Source organism: Pinus tabuliformis, chromosome 9 (assembly GCF_031772625.1).
Source record: "Pinus tabuliformis cultivar Carrire ecotype Pingquan chromosome 9, CPIR1, whole genome shotgun sequence".
NCBI lineage: Eukaryota > Viridiplantae > Streptophyta > Pinopsida > Pinales > Pinaceae > Pinus > Pinus tabuliformis.
The window spans coordinates 455511946-455533560 of NC_142307.1; the positions used below are offsets into that span (position 1 = coordinate 455511946).

The 21615-nt window shown below is 38.1% G+C and overlaps 3 protein-coding genes and 2 pseudogenes across 3 annotated transcripts; all 5 read right to left on the reverse strand.

The window, feature by feature from the left end:
• Positions 1–133: 133 nt before the first annotated feature.
• Positions 134–2401, reverse strand: LOC149149163 (glycosyltransferase family 92 protein At1g27200-like). The gene is made up of 2 exons (XM_089442403.1): positions 2150–2401; positions 134–1854 (listed from the first exon to the last, which is right to left on the reverse strand). Exons 1-2 carry the CDS (start codon positions 2253–2255, stop codon positions 134–136), a joined length of 1827 nt encoding a protein of 608 aa, XP_089298529.1. The 5' UTR covers positions 2256–2401.
• LOC149149164 (glycosyltransferase family 92 protein At1g27200-like) lies at positions 2245–4659 on the reverse strand. The gene is made up of 2 exons (XM_089439845.1): positions 4408–4659; positions 2245–4112 (listed from the first exon to the last, which is right to left on the reverse strand). The coding sequence occupies exons 1-2, from the start codon at positions 4511–4513 to the stop codon at positions 2392–2394; spliced, it is 1827 nt and encodes a 608-aa protein (XP_089295971.1). The 5' UTR covers positions 4514–4659; the 3' UTR covers positions 2245–2391.
• On the reverse strand, positions 4503–6888 carry LOC149149165 (glycosyltransferase family 92 protein At1g27200-like). The gene is made up of 2 exons (XM_089439844.1): positions 6666–6888; positions 4503–6370 (listed from the first exon to the last, which is right to left on the reverse strand). Exons 1-2 carry the CDS (start codon positions 6769–6771, stop codon positions 4650–4652), a joined length of 1827 nt encoding a protein of 608 aa, XP_089295970.1. The 5' UTR covers positions 6772–6888; the 3' UTR covers positions 4503–4649.
• On the reverse strand, positions 6792–9019 carry LOC149149166 (glycosyltransferase family 92 protein At1g27200-like; annotated as a pseudogene).
• LOC149149167 (glycosyltransferase family 92 protein Os08g0121900-like) lies at positions 8521–20295 on the reverse strand (annotated as a pseudogene).
• Positions 20296–21615: the final 1320 nt, after the last annotated feature.

Below are 21615 nucleotides of genomic sequence, written 5' to 3' on the forward strand. Positions count from 1 at the left end.
TTATTCATCCACTAACTCAAATATACAAAGAATCGAGATATCTGTACATACAAAATGCACAGATGTAATCATATTTACAAAGAATCGAGATATCTATACATAAAAAGATACACCACTCGATTACATTTACCATTCATTGCCATTCTAAGTTGTAACCTATTTCTTCTTCATCATTCAGGGAAAAGACTCCCTCTGCATATTCTTTCAATGCAGTGTCATTCACCTCGCAGAACATATTCTCCCATCCATGGGGTTTGATGGCCCTGTTACCAAGTCCTGGAGTTCGATCTTGGGACCTGGGATTCCTAGAATCCTTCCAATCCACAACATAGGAAGACACCCTCCTCCGAAACTTAGCCTTGAACTCACTCCAAGCCTGGTATTTGTAGTGATTGATCACTGCCTTGGAGGCATTCAGATACACTGTTCTGTATCTCTTCTTCAGCTGGAAGCAATGTATTACATTGAGTAACGAAGGAGAAGCAGCTTCTAGAAGAAGTATGGATTTGTAGCGCTTCTCCTGCTTTTCCCTGCAAGTGTACCCTTGAGTAACCCCTTTCTGAGGGTGTTCATGAAGGCGCGAAGGCCCAAAGTTTCTGCATCTCATAGAGATTTGCCCTATCATTGCAGCCCCTCGTTTACGCACTGTACTGAGATTTGTCACTAATTGCCACAAAGCTGCTTCTGATGTAGAATTCATTAATGGGTACTCCAGATTGACTTTGGGTTTGAGTTGCTTCAGCCATGAAGGAGAGAATACAAATTCATCCACGTCTGTGTACATCATCCATTGGCACTTGTCTTTAGCCATGAGAGCACAGTGTGAGAATCCAGATTCCTGTGTCTTGGCCCATGGCCATGGATGCTTTTTTATCATGTATTTTTCTGATGATAACCCTGCAAGAGTTTCTTCCAGATTGTCTTCACTGTTGTTATCATACAGAAATAAGTGTTTTACACCCAGATGGGAATGGTAGATAACCCATTCTCTTATGTATTTTGCAACGTTGAACACCATGGTGCAGGCACATAAATTCATTTTCTCTACATCATGATCTGTTTTGTTTAAATCATAAGTTGGTGGGATTTCATAATAAGCAACTGAAGGGATTGATTTCCCACGAATTCCAAGAGTGATTTTGGAGCCAATGAGGTCATAACGACTTGGTTCACTGGGATGCTCACATCTAAAGATTTCTTGTGCAGAGAGTGTGACCCTAGTTTCAATGGTATTATTGAATATGCAGCGTAGATATTTGGGCTCAATGTTGAGTCCCTGTCTATTGTTAATCCCTTTGGCAAATAGAACAATATCCTCGTCTGTAGCAAAACTCTCATATACCATATAATCCCATTTGATGGGGATGGAATAATCAATAGAACCCAATTTAGTTGTGATGTCTGGTAAATCTGAGCTATAATTAGAGGTGCCCACCAGGGCAACTGATGTTGCAGACCAGTGGGTGTCTGGTGGGGGTGGCTGGCATCTGACTGCAGCTCGTGGTTGGGTGGAAGATCCAAATTGCAAATAATCGATGCCCTTAACTGTTGTATTGATTTCTGGCGAGAATGAACAGCTGAGTAATGATTTGTGGGATATCAGTTCGGAATCTGCATAAGGCAGGCGAACTAAGAAGAGGATTTCTTCTGGAAGAAGAACGATGTCTTGAATGAAAGAAATCCCATGGGTTTGCTTCACGCTTGGGTTTTCCATTAGGGCATAGTTCTCCCTAATTCCTGCCTGTACTGTATAATCGTCCGGTTCTTTGTCCATTAAACTTTCTTGCAGACTTCCATATAAAAACAGAGGAAAACCAGTTAACCTTGTCTCAGTCTTAACCCTGTATAATGTAACTGCAAAACCAAGAAGAAAGCAGCAATTCAAGAAGATATTCAACTACTGTTCATCTTTAATAAACGCCCCAGTTAATCAAAACTACACAAAAATGATGTACATACATCAAGAATCTACGCCCCCAAATTGAGCCCCTGACTCAAACTTTGTTAAAGTGACCTAATAACTGATTTCTTGCTACCTCCCAAGAATTAACCAGGAATTTCAGTTTAGCTTCTGACATGTATTGAGTACTTGTTACAGTGTACGGATCAATATTCAAGAATTGCTCTGCATAAGAAGTTAATAACTTACCTTGGAAGATCACGCGGACGACTGTTGCAGCAGCAATGGTGAAAAGCATGAAGGAAAGAATATATATTCCATGATGCAGGAATACCCAACTTCCAAAATCCGCCATTCTTTATTGATCCACTAACTCAAATATACAAAGAATCGAGATATCTGTACATACAAAATGCACAGATGTAATCATATTTACAAAGAATCGAGATATCTATACATAAAAAAATGCGCCACTGGATTACATTTACCATTCATTGCCATTCTAAGTTGTAACCTGTTTCTTCTTCATCATTCAGGGAAAAGACTCCCTCTGCATATTCTTTCAATGCAGTGTCATTCACCTCGCAGAACATATTCTCCCATCCATGGGGTTTGATGGCCCTGTTACCAAGTCCTGGAGTTCGATCTTGGGACCTGGGATTCCTAGAATCCTTCCAATCCACAACATAGGAAGACACCCTCCTCCGAAACTTAGCCTTGAACTCACTCCAAGCCTGGTATTTGTAGTGATTGATCACTGCCTTGGAGGCATTCAGATACACTGTTCTGTATCTCTTCTTCAGCTGGAAGCGATGTATTACATTGAGTAACGAAGGAGAAGCAGCTTCTAGAAGAAGTATGGATTTGTAGCGCTTCTCCTGCTTTTCCCTGCAAGTGTACCCTTGAGTAACCCCTTTCTGAGGGTGTTCATGAAGGCCCGAAGGCCCAAAGTTTCTGCATCTCATAGAGATTTGCCCTATCATTGCAGCCCCTCGTTTACGCACTGTACTGAGATTTGTCACTAATTGCCACAAAGCTGCTTCTGATGTAGAATTCATTAATGGGTACTCCAGATTGACTTTGGGTTTGAGTTGCTTCAGCCATGAAGGAGAGAATACAAATTCATCCACGTCTGTGTACATCATCCATTGGCACTTGTCTTTAGCCATGAGAGCACAGTGTGAGAATCCAGATTCCTGTGTCTTGGCCCATGGCCATGGATGCTTTTTTATCATGTATTTTTCTGATGATAACCCTGCAAGAGTTTCTTCCAGATTGTCTTCACTGTTGTTATCATACAGAAATAAGTGTTTTACACCCAGATGGGAATGGTAGATAACCCATTCTCTTATGTATTTTGCAACGTTGAACACCATGGTGCAGGCACATAAATTCATTTTCTCTACATCATGATCTGTTTTGTTTAAATCATAAGTTGGTGGGATTTCATAATAAGCAAATGAAGGGATTGATTTCCCACGAATTCCAAGAGTGATTTTGGAGCCAATGAGGTCATAACGACTTGGTTCACTGGGATGCTCACATCTAAAGATTTCTTGTGCAGAGAGTGTGACCCTAGTTTCAATGGTATTATTGAATATGCAGCGTAGATATTTGGGCTCAATGTTGAGTCCCTGTCTATTGTTAATCCCTTTGGCAAATAGAACAATATCCTCGTCTGTAGCAAAACTCTCATATACCATATAATCCCATTTGATGGGGATGGAATAATCAATAGAACCCAATTTAGTTGTGATGTCTGGTAAATCTGAGCTATAATTAGAGGTGCCCACCAGGGCAACTGATGTTGCAGACCAGTGGGTGTCTGGTGGGGGTGGTTGGCATCTGACTGCAGCTCGTGGTTGGGTGGAAGATCCAAATTGCAAATAATCGATGCCATTAACTGTTGTATTGATTTCTGGCGAGAATGAACAGCTGAGTAATGATTTGTGGGATATCAGTTCGGAATCTGCAGAAGGCAGGCGAACTAAGAAGAGGATTTCTTCTGGAAGAAGAACGATGTCTTGAATGAAAGAAATCCCATGGGTTTGCTTCACGCTTGGGTTTTCCATTAGGGCATAGTTCTCCCTAATTCCTGCCTGTACTGTATAATCGTCCGGTTCTTTGTCCATTAAACTTTCTTGCAGACTTCCATATAAAAACAGAGGAAAACCAGTTAACCTTGTCTCAGTCTTAACCCTGTATAATGTAACTGCAAAACCAAGAAGAAAGCAGCAATTCAAGAAGATATTCAACTGCTGTTCATCTTTAATAAACGCCCCAGTTAATCAAAACTACACAAAAATGATGTACATACATCAAGAATCTACGCCCCCAAATTGAGCCCCTGACTCAAACTTTGTTAAAGTGACCTAATAACTGATTTCTTGCTACCTCCCAAGAATTAACCAGGAATTTCAGTTTAGCTTCTGACATGTATTGAGTACTTGTTACAGTGTACGGATCAATATTCAAGAATTGCTCTACATAAGAAGTTAATAACTTACCTTGGAAGATCACACGGACGACTGTTGCAGCAGCAATGGTGAAAAGCATGAAGGCAAGAATATATATTCCATGATGCAGGAATACCCAACTTCCAAAATCCGCCATTCTTTATTGATCCACTAACTCAAATATACAAAGAATCGAGATATCTGTACATACAAAATGCACAGATGTAATCATATTTACAAAGAATCGAGATATCTATACATAAAAAAATGCGCCACTGGATTACATTTACCATTCATTGCCATTCTAAGTTGTAACCTGTTTCTTCTTCATCATTCAGGGAAAAGACTCCCTCTGCATATTCTTTCAATGCAGTGTCATTCACCTCGCAGAACATATTCTCCCATCCATGGGGTTTGATGGCCCTGTTACCAAGTCCTGGAGTTCGATCTTGGGACCTGGGATTCCTAGAATCCTTCCAATCCACAACATAGGAAGACACCCTCCTCCGAAACTTAGCCTTGAACTCACTCCAAGCCTGGTATTTGTAGTGATTGATCACTGCCTTGGAGGCATTCAGATACACTGTTCTGTATCTCTTCTTCAGCTGGAAGCGATGTATTACATTGAGTAACGAAGGAGAAGCAGCTTCTAGAAGAAGTATGGATTTGTAGCGCTTCTCCTGCTTTTCCCTGCAAGTGTACCCTTGAGTAACCCCTTTCTGAGGGTGTTCATGAAGGCCCGAAGGCCCAAAGTTTCTGCATCTCATAGAGATTTGCCCTATCATTGCAGCCCCACGTTTACGCACTGTACTGAGATTTGTCACTAATTGCCACAAAGCTGCTTCTGATGTAGAATTCATTAATGGGTACTCCAGATTGACTTTGGGTTTGAGTTGCTTCAGCCATGAAGGAGAGAATACAAATTCATCCACGTCTGTGTACATCATCCATTGGCACTTGTCTTTAGCCATGAGAGCACAGTGTGAGAATCCAGATTCCTGTGTCTTGGCCCATGGCCATGGATGCTTTTTTATCATGTATTTTTCTGATGATAACCCTGCAAGAGTTTCTTCCAGATTGTCTTCACTGTTGTTATCATACAGAAATAAGTGTTTTACACCCAGATGGGAATGGTAGATAACCCATTCTCTTATGTATTTTGCAACGTTGAACACCATGGTGCAGGCACATAAATTCATTTTCTCTATATCATGATCTGTTTTGTTTAAATCATAAGTTGGTGGTATTTCATAATAAGCAACTGAAGGGATTGATTTCCCACGAATTCCAAGAGTGATTTTGGAGCCAATGAGGTCATAACGACTTGGTTCACTGGGATGCTCACATCTAAAGATTTCTTGTGCAGAGATTGTGACCCTAGTTTCAATGGTATTATTGAATATGCAGCGTAGATATTTGGGCTCAATGTTGAGTCCCTGTCTATTGTTAATCCCTTTGGCAAATAGAACAATATCCTCGTCTGTAGCAAAACTCTCATATACCATATAATCCCATTTGATGGGGATGGAATAATCAATAGAACCCAATTTAGTTGTGATGTCTGGTAAATCTGAGCTATAATTAGAGGTGCCCACCAGGGCAACTGATGTTGCAGACCAGTGGGTGTCTGGTGGGGGCGGTTGGCATCTGACTGCTGCTCGTGGTTGGGTGGAAGATCCAAATTGCAAATAATCGATGCCATTAACTGTTGTATTGATTTCTGGCGAGAATGAACAGCTGAGTAATGATTTGTGGGATATCAGTTCGGAATCTGCATAAGGCAGGCGAACTAAGAAGAGGATTTCTTCTGGAAGAAGAACGATGTCTTGAATGAAAGAAATCCCATGGGTTTGCTTCACGCTTGGGTTTTCCATTAGGGCATAGTTCTCCCTAATTCCTGCCTGTACTGTATAATCGTCCTGTTCTTTGTCCATTAAACTTTCTTGCAGACTTCCATATAAAAACAGAGGAAAACCAGTTAACCTTGTCTCAGTCTTAACCCTGTATAATGTAACTACAAAACCAAGAAGAAAGCAGCAATTCAAGAAGATATTCAACTGCTGTTCATCTTTAATAAACGCCCCAGTTAATCAAAACTACACAAAAATGATGTACATACATCAAGAATCTACGCCCCCAAATTGAGCCCCTGACTCAAACTTTGTTAAAGTGACCTAATAACTGATTTCTTGCTACCTCCCAAGAATTAACCACGAATTTCAGTTTAGCTTCTGACATGTATTGAGTACTTGTTACAGTGTACGGATCAATATTCAAGAATTGCTCTGCATAAGAAGTTAATAACTTACCTTGGAAGATCACGCGGACGACTGTTGCAGCAGCAATGGTGAAAAGCATGAAGGCAAGAATATATATTCCATGATGCAGGAATACCCAACTTCCAAAATCCGCCATTCTTTATTGATCCACTAACTCAAATATACAAAGAATCGAGATATCTGTACATACAAAATGCACAGATGTAATCATATTTACAAAGAATCGAGATATCTATAAATAAAAAAATGCGCCACTGTATTACATTTACCATTCATTGCCATTCTAAGTTGTAACCTGTTTCTTCTTCATCATTCAGGGAAAAGACTCCCTCTGCATATTCTTTCAATGCAGTGTCATTCACCTCGCAGAACATATTCTCCCATCCATGGGGTTTGATGGCCCTGTTACCAAGTCCTGGAGTTCGATCTTGGGACCTGGGATTCCTAGAATCCTTCCAATCCACAACATAGGAAGACACCCTCCTCCGAAACTTAGCCTTGAACTCACTCCAAGCCTGGTATTTGTAGTGATTGATCACTGCCTTGGAGGCATTCAGATACACTGTTCTGTATCTCTTCTTCAGCTGGAAGCGATGTATTACATTGAGTAACGAAGGAGAAGCAGCTTCTAGAAGAAGTATGGATTTGTAGCGCTTCTCGTGCTTTTCCCTGCAAGTGTACCCTTGAGTAACCCCTTTCTGAAGGTGTTCATGAAGGCCCGAAGGCCCAAAGTTTCTGCATCTCATAGAGATTTGCCCTATCATTGCAGCCCCTCGTTTACACACTGTACTGTGATTTGTCACTAATTGCCACAAAGCTGCTTCTGATGTAGAATTCATTAATGGGTACTCCAGATTGACTTTGGGTTTGAGTTGCTTCAGCCATGAAAGAGAGAATACAAATTCATCCACGTCTGTGTACATCATCCATTGGCACTTGTCTTTAGCCATGAGAGCACAGTGTGAGAATCCAGATTCCTGTGTCTTGGCCCATGGCCATGGATGCTTTTTTATCATGTATTTTTCTGATGATAACCCTGCAAGAGTTTCTTCCAGATTGTCTTCACTGTTGTTATCATACAGAAAGAAGTGTTTTACACCCAGATGGGAATGGTAGATAACCCATTCTCTTATGTATTTTGCAACGTTGAACACCATGGTGCAGGCACATAAATTCATGTTCTCTACATCATGATCTGTTTTGTTTAAATCATAAGTTGGTGGGATTTCATAATAAGCAACGGAAGGGATTGATTTCCCACGAATTCCAAGAGTGATTTCGGAGCCAATGAGGTCATAACGACTTGGTTCACTGGGATGCTCACATCTAAAGATTTCTTGCGCAGAGAGTGTGACCCTAGTTTCAATGGTATTATTGAATATGCAGCGTAGATATTTGGGCTCAATGTTGAGTCCCTGTCTATTGTTAATCCCTTTGGCAAATAGAACAATATCGCAAAACTCTCATATACCATATAATCCCATTTGATGGGGATGGAATAATCAATAGAACCCAATTTAGTTGTGATGTCTGGTAAATCTGAGCTATAATTAGAGGTGCCCACCAGGGCAACTGATGTTGCAGACTAGTGGGTGTCTGGTGGGGGCGGTTGGCATCTGACTGCAGCTCGTGGTTGGGTGGAAGATCCAAATTGCAAATAATCGATGCCATTAACTGTTGTATTGATTTCTGGCGAGAATGAACAGCTGAGTAATGATTTGTGGGATATCAGTTCGGAATCTGCATAAGGCAGGCGAACTAAGAAGAGGATTTCTTCTGGAAGAAGAACGATGTCTTGAATGAAAGAAATCCCATGGGTTTGCTTCACGCTTGGGTTTTCCATTAGGGCATAGTTCTCCCTAATTCCTGCCTGTACTGTATTATCGTCTTGTTCTTTGTCCATTAAACTTTCTTGCAGACTTCCATATAAAAACAGAGGAAAACCAGTTAACCTTGTCTCAGTCTTAACCCTGTATAATGTAACTGCAAAACCAAGAAGAAAGCAGCAATTCAAGAAGATATTCAACTGCTGTTCATCTTTAATAAACGCCCCAGTTAATCAAAACTACACAAAAATGATGTACATACATCAAGAATCTACGCCCCCAAATTGAGCCCCTGACTCAAACTTTGTTAAAGTGACCTAATAACTGATTTCTTGCTACCTCCCAAGAATTAACCACGAATTTCAGTTTAGCTTCTGACATGTATTGAGTACTTGTTACAGTGTACGGATCAATATTCAAGAATTGCTCTGCATAAGAAGTTAATAACTTACCTTGGAAGATCACGCGGACGACTGTTGCAGCAGCAATGGTGAAAAGCATGAAGGCAAGAATATATATTCCATGATGCAGGAATACCCAACTTCCAAAATCCGCCATTCTTTATTGATCCACTAACTCAAATATACAAAGAATCGAGATATCTGTACATACAAAATGCACAGATGTAATCATATTTACAAAGAATCGAGATATCTATACATAAAAAAATGCGCCACTGTATTACATTTACCATTCATTGCCATTCTAAGTTGTAACCTGTTTCTTCTTCATCATTCAGGGAAAAGACTCCCTCTGCATATTCTTTCAATGCAGTGTCATTCACCTCGCAGAACATATTCTCCCATCCATGGGGTTTGATGGCCCTGTTACCAAGCCCTGGAGTTCGATCTTGGGACCTGGGATTCCTAGAATCCTTCCAATCCACAACATAGGAAGACACCCTCCTCCGAAACTTAGCCTTGAACTCACTCCAAGCCTGGTATTTGTAGTGATTGATCACTGCCTTGGAGGCATTCAGATACACTGTTCTGTATCTCCTCTTCAGCTGGAAGCGATGTATTACATTGAGTAACGAAGGAGAAGCAGCTTCTAGAAGAAGTATGGATTTGTAGCGCTTCTCGTGCTTTTCCCTGCAAGTGTACCCTTGAGTAACCCCTTTCTGAAGGTGTTCATGAAGGCCCGAAGGCCCAAAGTTTCTGCATCTCATAGAGATTTGCCCTATCATTGCAGCCCCTCGTTTACACACTGTACTGAGATTTGTCACTAATTGCCACAAAGCTGCTTCTGATGTAGAATTCATTAATGGGTACTCCAGATTGACTTTGGGTTTGAGTTGCTTCAGCCATGAAAGAGAGAATACAAATTCATCCACGTCTATGTACATCATCCATTGGCACTTGTCTTTAGCCATGAGAGCACAGTGTGAGAATCCATATTCCTGTGTCTTGGCCCATGGCCATGGATGCTTTTTTATCATGTATTTTTCTGATGATAACCCTGCAAGAGTTTCTTCCTGATTGTCTTCACTGTTGTTATCATACAGAAAGAAGTGTTTTACACCCAGATGGGAATGGTAGATAACCCATTCTCTTATGTATTTTGCAACGTTGAACACCATGGTGCAGGCACATAAATTCATGTTCTCTACATCATGATCTGTTTTGTTTAAATCATAAGTTGGTGGGATTTCATAATAAGCAACGGAAGGGATTGATTTCCCACGAATTCCAAGAGTGATTTCGGAGCCAATGAGGTCATAACGACTTGGTTCACTGGGATGCTCACATCTAAAGATTTCTTGTGCAGAGAGTGTGACCCTAGTTTCAATGGTATTATTGAATATGCAGCGTAGATATTTGGGCTCAATGTTGAGTCCCTGTCTATTGTTAATCCCTTTGGCAAATAGAACAATATCGCAAAACTCTCATATACCATATAATCCCATTTGATGGGGATGGAATAATCAATAGAACCCAATTTAGTTGTGATGTCTGGTAAATCTGAGTTATAATTAGAGGTGCCCACCAGGGCAACTGATGTTGCAGACCAGTGGGTGTCTGGTGGGGTGGCTGGCATCTGACTGCAGCTCGTGGTTGGGTGGAAGATCCAAATTGCAAATAATCGATGCCATTAACTGTTGTATTGATTTCTGGCGAGAATGAACCGCTGAGTAATGATTTGTGGGATATCAGTTTGGAATCTGCAGAAGGCAGGCGAACTAAGAAGAGGATTTCTTCTGGAAGAAGAACGATGTCTTGAATGAAAGAAATCCCATGGGTTTGCTTCACGCTTGGGTTTTCCATTAGGGCATAGTTCTCTCTAATTCCTGCCTGTACTGTATAATCGTCCTGTTCTTTGTCCATTAAACTTTCTTGCAGACTTCCATATAAAAACAGAGGAAAACCAGTTAACCTTGTCTCAGTCTTAACCCTGTATAATGTAACTGCAAAACCAAGAAGAAAGCAGCAATTCAAGAAGATATTCAACTCCTGTTCATCTTTAATAAACGCCCCAGTTAATCAAAACTACACAAAAATGATGTACATACATCAAGAATCTACGCCGCCAAATTGAGCCCCTGACTCAAACTTTGTTAAAGTGACCTAATAACTAATTTCTTGCTACCTCCCAAGAATTAACCAGGAATTTCAGTTTAGCTTCTGACATGTATTGAGTACTTGTTATAGTGTACGGATCAATATTCGGATCAATATTCAAGAATTGCTCTGCATAAGAAGTTAATAACTTACCTTGGAAGATCACGCGGACGACTGTTGCAGCAGCAATGGTGAAAAGCATGAAGGCAATAACTCTAAGAATATGTAGCGCAGAATAAGATCTGTCCAGCCCACCATCTTAACACAGCTTCCGCAACCGCTTGAACCGCCTCATCTTGTCCAACAACGTTCACCGCACCACACGCAGGTTGTTGGGCAGAGGTTCCACAATCCACCGCACCACACGCAGGTTGTTGGGCAGAGGTTCCACAATCCACGGATTAACAGCGCATACAGCGTCATTAACAAATGCGAAACTGCAAAGATAAAAAAATGCGAGGTGTCAACCTTAGAATGAAAGGGACGACGAAAGTCTCTTTCAAAGGGAAGGCCTATCGGCCTAAAAATACTATGGATCCACTCTCCATCCGTATAAAAGTCTGCCATCACCACTAAAGATGAGGTGCTTCCATGCTCCATGCAACTTATACGTTTTCTATAAATTAGATTAGATCCATCACACGATCATCAAATTTGGAAGAAGAAGAAATATTTAGAAATAGATTTAGTTTTTCCTTTTGAATTAAGGAGATGGCCGTGAAGTGCTGCAAGAAAATGGAAATGCTGGGGTTGTACTGGATTTCAATAATGTTGCTAACATCCACGATTCTGATTACGGACGCCAAAGCTGCGAATGAAGGTGCGTTTGAATGCACGCGTCGAGGATTGCTTGGCTGGACGAGAAACGCTAAGGATGCATCAGGGTGCCACAAACCGGGGTACCCTGTACCCCCTGGTTCTAGCTGCCCTCCCCATCTTACTCATGCTTAATCTAACAACATCTGCCGCTTCGCTTCGCATTTGCTGATTTAATTCTCTAGACACACAAAACAGTAGTCATTCTTCTTTACATTTAGTTTCTCAGACGACTTATTCTTCTTTACATTCAGTTTCTCCTGTATGTCAGTAATGTTATCATTTACCATGAGATCTCTATTATCTAAATAAAACAATGGAGCTGGTTTTATTCTTAAATATTTACATGATAAGTCTCAGTATATACAATTATGTTTTATATTTCAGTGATGTTTATGTTCTTTCAATTTAATTTTCATGTACAGTAGATATAATTACGTTTGATGTTTAAGTTCTTTTAATTTAATTTTCATGTATACAGTTTTATTTAAAATATAAATAAAAAAAAACATTGTTCTTGTTTTTCATTATATATTTTATTTTAACAAATTTTCATGTCTACAGTTTTATTTAAAACATGAATAAAAAAAATACATTGTTCTTGTTTTCTATTATATATTTTATTCTAAGAATTTTTTTTGTTTTTTTGGTAAATCAATGATATTATTAAAAACAATTATTATAGGAAAAGTGGTTAGATAACTTATGGTTATACCAAAAAATAGTGTTACCCAAAAAAATAAAAACAAAAAGCATGAGCCTCTAAGGAATCACCTAGAATTGTTTCAAGGCTACCATCATCTTCATATGACTCACAAACTCCAAATCAACAATTTCCATATAAAGAAAAAAACTCTTTGATTCAACATTTTGGACATAAGAACTATTTGTATTATCTTAATTTATATATATATTTCTAAAAATTAATTTTAGTATTAATAATAATGTAGATAAAAATTTAAAATTAACAATATAATCTATGATTATACCTTATAAATAATATTAAAGTTTACAAATTAAAAAGTAAAGAAAACATAAAATTGAGCTATAAAACCTATATAAATTAGCACTTAGACCATCTAAAGGATTAAGTTACATAGTTATGCAACATTTTTCATGGTGTGTTACCTAAAATCTTAATTCATGGTTTTAAAGTTGCTTTCACTTACTTATAGAGAAATTTTTGGAATAATATACTCTAGCCTCCTTTCCATAAACATATGTGAGCCTCCTATGTGTAAGATTTCTACTACAAGGATCTTTAAATTATATTTTAATTGCTTATTAAGTGATTTATTATATAAGGATTTGTTCTAATGTTTTATTTAATTAAGAATCACATCACATGTTGCAAAGGACACATAGTAAGGCCATAAGAGAGTAGCATAAAAGAAAGAAGTAAAACAATTATTCAATTGTATTTCTTTAATCGCTTTTGTCTAAGAGAAATTTAAAAAATCATTTATTCCCCATGAAACAAAGACCAACAATCAAATTTTCTAGTGAGAAGAATGATAGTAACTTTTAAATGTAAGAACTCCCTTCCCTCCGGTCTTTTAAATAACAATTTCCTCTGCAGGAGACCCTTAAGAAATACATTTTTTATTCAATTGATTGAAATAGGTAAGAGTCTCTTCTTTAGGACTTTCTTTGTTATTAAACTGAAGGAAACAATTAAAGAGTCTTCTAGATAAAAAACAACAAAGTGACTACATGTCAAATGGAAATCACATTGACTAATTGCTTCAGATTTTCTAGTGTGGGCCTTCTTAACCTTATGAGGTATTAGGAACTTTCTCTGCTCCAACTTCTCAAGAATAAGGGGTGGAGAATTATTTTTAGTGAAATACTAGACATCAAACCAAAATATTCATCTTGGTGATTGTTGTGGAACAAATTCTTTGTTATTTATTTAATGTAAGTTGTGCTTTTTTCATAATGGATGAGACAGTTGGGCCAAAGTACTCATGCCCTCTATAAAAGGAAATTTGCATGCTTATTTTTGTTCTACATGAAGGATGCACTTGGTTTTTAGCACTAGGTTGCATAGACATCACCCTTCTACTAAATGACTTCCTTTTATCACATTCCCAATGTTGAATTCCTCTAATATTACTCACAGAACTTTGAATTAGCCTTACAACTGAATTTATTTTCTTCCCATAACTCTCTCTCGGGTGATAATTATGGCTTTCTCTTGTCCTTGTCAAATACATTGTCTCTATATCATTGTTTCTTGTCTCCTTTTGAGTGCTTGCTTGAATGAGTGAGCTAATGTGGCTTATCTAGATTCCAAAATACTCCACTGACCCATTATCAGAAGACTCCTCTTCTACTTTTATTTCTGCTACTTGGTCCTCTTTAATCTTTTTAGCATTGTCTCCTTCAAAAGAATCAACTCTTCTTGACAAGTCCCCTTTGGCTTGATTTTCTTCTTCCATATGATTCAGATCTAAATGAATGAAACTTGAGATAGGCTTCTTGAGATTTTCTAAATTCCCTGATTTTTCATGGCACTTCTCATGCATGTCACAGAAACTAGATTCTACACATTCAACATTATGCCTTTTATGCATATTGAGTTGTATGTTTCTGCTACACCTCCTCCATATATGTTGGCTTCTATTTCTTATGTTTCTTTTCATCCAAAGAACTAAGAATATGAATGATTGACAAGAAAAATTTTAATGTTTGAAAAATTAAATACCCCTCCCCTCTTCTCTCATGTTTATTAGAAACACGAGCTTCTTTAAATTTATATTGAGCCGCACTCTTGCCATCTTGCATACTCAATGTATAATTTTCAACCTGTTTCTTTCCCTTTGTATTATAAATTTTTGCTTAAATGTTTGAAATATGACCCTTGAGCTATGAAAGTGTTAGTTTATCCTTCGCTTTATCATGTTTAGGAGGAAACCTTATGTCCAAGAGTTGGTACTTTTCCTTCTAGACCTTAATGGAACATGTAGGAATAATTTCCTCATGTGTCACTTTAGAGAAAATTGTGTGCATATGTTGTTGGCTTTTCTTGTGAACAACAGTTGGATGTGAATGGCTAGTTTCTTTACATACAACTTTTGTAAGAATAAAATTCAAATTTTGTTTCTTTTATTTCAGAAGTTTAACTTCTGATCTAGGATGGCTTAACTTGTGTGTTTCATTTGGATCAGAATGAATGCTTTATTTATGCACTTTTTTGGAGTGTGCAAATTTTTTGTCACCTTTAAAACCACATGTTTAATGGTTTCCTTTGCATCTATCTCATGTTGGGTACATGAATATTTAGAGGGGAATTTTCCTTTAAACACCTCTCCTTATTTCCAGACCCACTCCATTCGCCACCAACATTGTTTGCCTTTCATACATAATCTTCTATTCTCAGTGTACTAGTGCTACACTCTTGATAGTCCTTCTTTATACCTATTTCCACTTTGTGGATTCTATATCGAGAGATCTCTCAATCGCCTTCAGGAAATCCTATCTGGCGAATTTTAAATCATCAAGCAATATTGGAGGATTTATCCTCAAGTTATTGTTCTTTTTCTGTTGGGTTTCTCCATAATCTAGAGAAACAAACGTTGATCTATATGAAAGTTCATGTTTAGGACCAACTCTAGTATTGGGGAGTTCTTCGTGCTCCTCCATTTGCCTTTGGATCCTAATTTTTTAATGACTCCACACTTTGGAAATTCTCCTTATGAACCCACTTGAGTTTCTATGAATGACTGCAAGACTTTTCACTCCTATCCTTGTGAGGAAACTTCAATCTTTGAGGAATCCTTGGCCTATCAAGTTCCTCTATGTTGCCTCTCCAATGTTGATTCAACTAGTGTTGAATCACATGAACTAGAATCTCAAATGGCTTAGGGAGATCCTTCTTCCAAAAGGGAGGAGCAGAAATTGTTTTCTTGTGAGGTGCAGAAACAAGTTTCATTGGGTCATAAACTATGAATGCTAAGTTACCCTAAGTGTTAAATCCTACAGATAGAGGACTGTAGATATTCCTTCTTTATGTGGATTTACCTCTCATGTTTTCTAGATTGTGAGATCTCCCAATCCTCTACATTAATTCCCAACCTGACAATTTTTAAATTATAAGGCAATACTAGAGGATGCATCCTCAAGTTATTATTCTTTTATTATTGGGTTTCTCCAACACTATAGAAAATCCCTTTGATAGGTGCAAAATTTCCATCACAAAATTCGATTAAATTTCTTTCATTATTTTTATTGGTAAAAAATATGTACAAAAAATTAATATATATAATTTAATACATTATTATTTCTCTGGTTTTAATTTTAAAGAATCTTACTGGAAGAATTCTTACTTCATATTTATGTTATGAAAATATTTGTGGTCATCTATTCTAACCATATTGAACTTTAAAAACTTGTAATATAAACAAAAATAAATAAATAAAATAAAACGTTATAATTATAATTTTGTTTTCTAAATTCATTTTCTCTTCTTATTGTTGAATACATTAAAATCAATATAATACTATAAAACTCTTTTTATAGAAATAAATTTAATGAAAAAGATATAATTTTAAAGATATTTTATTGTTTTCTTTTAGAAATATTCTTCAATTTGAATATGCATTAATTCATCTAATAAATATATATTTTTTTATATAAAATTGTTTTTATAATTAAAATAATTAAAAACTAAACTATGAATAAAATTCAAAAATTATGAATATAATCTGTGATTATAACTTATTAATAATATTAAATTATAAAAAGTAAAAAATAAAGAAAATAAATAATTGGGCTATAAAACCTATATAAATAGCACTTCGATGAACACTGTGAATGGATTAAGTTACATAGTTATGCAACTCTTTTCATTTTTCGCAGGGTGTGTTACCTAGAATCTTAACTCATGGTTATGGTTGTAAAGATGTCTCCTATGAGTACAAGGTTTCAACTATGTGGTCCAACGATATTTATATTATCTTCTGAGTGGTTATTAAGTGATTTGCTATCTAAGGATTTTTTTATTTTTTTTGCTAATGCAAGAGTCAGACCTTTCAATTCATTAATTAAAACATAATGTACATAGGTTACATCAAAACTCTCATGGTCGTTGACTATGGAGAAATCCCAACAGAACTATTCCTTACCCCTTGCCTCCATCTTTACCTATCTCAAAAGAGAAATACATAAGTTTGGACTTGGATACAAAAAAGCACAAGACACATGGTTGTTAGCCAAAAAAGATAGCACAACCACCATGTTTCTCAAAAATAGGCACAGTCCCTCAGAAAGAACTTTTCCCACCTTCCTTTTTGATCTCAATCTTTGAGCCTTATCCTTTGATCAAATGGCTGTAGACCAAGTCAGACTCACATTCGCCATTTACCTCGTGGGTCCACCAAATAGTGCGAGCAATCTGAACCATTGAATCTCCATGAACCATCCGACATTAGATATTGAAGTCGCGCCAGCCTACATGCACAAGTGATATCATGCGATGAGGGCGGTATTCCCTTTGGCCCCACTCCCATGTGGTACTCAAAGATTGGGATCGCTCCCGAAAGCTAAAAACTACTTCCCTCTTATGAGGGCTGCGATCACCAAAATACCACCCATGCCTCGATAAAAAGATTATAGTTAAAGAAACTCTTGTTTCACCTTTTACGGTTAAAAGATCTCTGGCTTCGCAATTTCTGGCTATCCTCTACATTCTACCATTCACATCTTCATCCCTTCTAACCTCGATGCGTAAAGGATTCACCACAATCCTGCCTATAGTCCCTGAAGTCTTTTCATTCCCTTCATGACATCTGGATTCTTCCTTTAACCCAATACTCTGGAGGTCTCTGGTTGACCTTTCCAATCCTCTTTTAAAAGACCCCATTGTAAATGAGCAACTAAGCCAACAACTGCTAGTTAACTGAATCCATCTCTACGGTTCTCTTAAGAAACACTGTATTGTCTTCATCTACTTGGTTTTGACACTCCGTCTTTAATCTGTTTTGAGGGAATTCTTGCTAGTTCATTGCAACCCTAGTATTTATGCATATCACTCCTTGATTGGCAAGCAAATCCGCAAGTTTATTGGCCTTTCTATGTACATGTGCCAAATTGACTATTCTCAACCTCTGAAGATGACTCTGAATCCTTTGGAAGACCTAAATTAGCCTCTAGATTTTAGGGGCTTTTTCCGGTGAAGTTCCCCAGCTTATTCTCTTCACTGAGTTAATGACCATCTTGGTGTTAGTTTTAATGATCGTATTTTGGTGATTTTCCTGAACCAGGAAATCAAGACATTGTTCCATGACCATTATCTCCACCATGTTGTTGGTGGACTTTCCTAAGTAGTCATGGAAGATGAAAAGAAAGTTTCCCTTGTCATCCCTTAACACCCCTCCATAGCCTGTCATGCTTGGATTACCTTTAGAATCCCCATCAATGTTGAATTTTAGAAAACCATTAGGGGGAGGACGCTAGAAGTCTAGCTCAGTATCCACAATTGAACCTTTCCTGATTAAACCTTGAGGAACTAGTCCCTGCAATTCAAGCCTAAAAAGAATCCTCCAATCTGTAGCAAAGAGGGAATTCGAGGGGAGATTTTGAATTGTGGTTCTAGCCATTTCTTTGATTTTTTTTAGGATCAGATGAAAGATACACTGGGAAGACTTCTTAACATTCTTGAAGATTCTATTGTTCCTTTCTTTCCAAATGTTCCACATAATGAAGCCCGGTGTAGGTGCCCAAGCTGAGCAAAGAACTTCATTATCTGAAAAGTTCCTTCTCCATTTGGTTAGGGTGTTGAAAAGACTTCCTATATATCTGCGAGACTATTGGAAGATTGAAGCAAAAACATCCCATAATCTGGAAGTGAAAATGGAGGTGTTGAGAAGGTGTTCTATGGTTTCCTCTTGAGCCTCACAAAGTTGGCATCTTAAAGGCCCTAGAAAACCCCTTTTCTTAATATTGTCCCAGGTCAAGATTTTCCTTTGCAAACCAGCCATAGAAAAAGCTTTATTTTCATCCAGCCTTGATGCTTCCATAGGTTTTGCCAAATCCTATCAGGAGCCTTGGAATCAAGGTCCATGATTATGAGTTTGGATTCCTTGAGATTAAAGTTCCCCTCATTTTTGTTGTCCCATCTTAGCTGGTCATGCCCCTTTGAGACGAGAATTTTCCTTTGCTCTAACATTTTCATCAGTCTTTCAGCCTTGGAATTTAGAGGACTATCATTTCTAAGATCCAAATTTCTCCAGTTTCTCCATTTTCCTGAACTATTTTATTGATCCTAGAAATCCTTAGCCTTAGTGAAATCCTTAGTATCAGTCTGTGTTTTGAGGTCCTACAAATACTCCTATAGAAAAATAGGTTCGTGTTGCCATCTTTCCCCCCAGAATAAGGCTAAGTCTCCCTCTCTGATTTCCCAGAAGCTGTTATCTTGAATTAAGCCTCTGTTATCCCAAGCTTTCTTCCGAATGTGAGAACCTCTTATATTTCGATCCATCCTTATGCGATCATTAACTAGCCAAGAGCTTGCATATTTTTCTATCCAAGTGATGGACCATTGTGCTTCCGGTTCCTTTATCCATCGCCACCATAATTTTTCCCCTAGAACTTTACATAGAATTTCAGGATCATCCAGTCCAAGACCCCCATGGTCTTTGGGTTTGCAAATTTTTTCCCAGGCAACTAAGGCCAAATTCCTCTTTTCCTCCCCCTTGCCCCAAAGAATGTCTCTTTGTATGTTTCTCATTTGATTCAGGATTCCTTTAGGAGCAGGGATAACAGATAGCATAAAGATCAGGATTGATTGCAGAATAGTGTTTGTGAGGATCAACCTTCCAGACAAGTTTAAAGATCTCATTGTCTATTTCCTGGTCTTGTCATGTAGTTTACTGATCATCGGCTCCCAGATACTCTTGTGTAACGGTTTTGCAGTTAAAGGAACCCCCAGGTATTTCGAGGGTAGAGTGTCTCTTTGGAAGCCCAGAATTCTAGATATGTTCTTCTGAATAGCAATGCTAGTATTGAAAAAAAAATCTTGGATTTGGAGAGATTAACTTCCGAACCTGAGGCCATGGCAAAGTCACTGAGGATTTGTTTATAAGAAAGAGCTTCTTCAACTGTAGGAATTCCCTGCAGTAAGCTGTCATCCACAAATTGTTGATGGTTCAATGCCTGTCGATTGTCGGAGAGTTGGATACCCCTGATGTTACCAACTACTCTTTCATGCTCGATAGCTCTTCCTAGTCCTTCCATCATGAGGACGAAGAGAAAGGGGGAGAGGTGGTCACCCTGCCTGAGACCTCTTGAAGGAGTGAAAGTCTCCGAAGGAGAACCATTAACAAGAATAGAAAAACTAGATGAGGTAATCAAAGCCAGAATCCATCTTACCCAATTGTGGTCAAACACCAAAGAAATGAGAACTTTCCTTATATAGTTCCAATTCAACTTATCATAAGCCTTGGCAATGTCTAGTTGCATGATCGTTACAGCTTTCCTCTTGCTAGCTAGTGAGTGCACCACTTCATGAGATTGGATGATGTTATTAAGAATTTTCCTTCCCTCCACGTATCCAGATTGTTCCCCCGAAACTAGAGAGGGCAAGAAAGGTTTAAGTCTATTTGCAACCACTTTTGATATTATCTTGTAAACCACATTGCACAATGCTATAGGTCTGAAATCTATCAAGGGTTTGGGCCAACTCCTGTTTAGGGATCAGGGCTATAAAAGAGGAATTCAGCACTTTCAAAATGGTTCTGTGCCTCCTGGAATCTTCCACAACCTGCAGAATGTCCTGTTTGACAATATTCTAGCAAGCTTTGAAGAAGTCGACATTGAAACCATCTGGGCTTGGTGCCTTGCCATTTTCTGCATTTCTTTATAACCCCACTGACCTCCTCTTCGGTCATAGGTCTGTAAAGGTTAACATTATCCTCTCTGGAAACCATCCTCGGTATGTGCTTAGTGAAGTTCTGGATGTAGAGATCTCTTTCATAACAGTTTTCATGTGCTATGCTTTGAAACTGTTGGACTAGATCTACTTCCATTTCTTCACGAATTTTGAGATTATTTCCTCTTTTATCCTTGATCAGAGAAATTCTATTGTGTGCTCTGTACATGGTGGATTTGTGAAAAAACCTGCTATTACATTCCCCTTCTTTTAGCCATTGGACTCTAGATTTTTGTCTCCAAAATATTTCCTCTTGTCTGAATATATTCTCCCATTGTTGCTGATATTTGGTAGCTTTTTCATCCTTGAATTTATCATGGCCCTCTATGATGAGGGTTTGGTTAAGTTTCTGAATTCGATCTTCAATAAATTATTTTTCTACAAAGATATTGCCAAATTCATTCTTGTTCCAATCTTTAAGCCTGAGCTTGATGTGTTTCAATCTTTTTTGTAGAAGGTACATTCTGGTTCCCTGTACGTTTAAATACTATGCCCACCACTTGGTTACGTTGCTTATAAATTCTAGGTGGGATAACCAGATGTTCTCAAATCTAAAAGGTCATTTCCTGGGGTTACCAATACCCTAAACCTCCAGTTGCATCAGCCAGTGATCTGAGCCTCCAAAGGGAAGCACTCTTGCCACCATTTCCTTGTTATTGAGCATAAGATCCTCTGAGATGATGAATCTGTCTAATTTGGAAGCTACCTGGGACTCTCCTCCTCTTTTATTGTTCCAGGTGAAGATTCTGTTATCAATTTTGATGTCCACCAGCTTCATTTTATCAATAAAGGTCTGAAAAGCCATGGAGTCTTTGCCTAGAACTCTAGTTCCCCCTTTTTTTCTGTTAGTG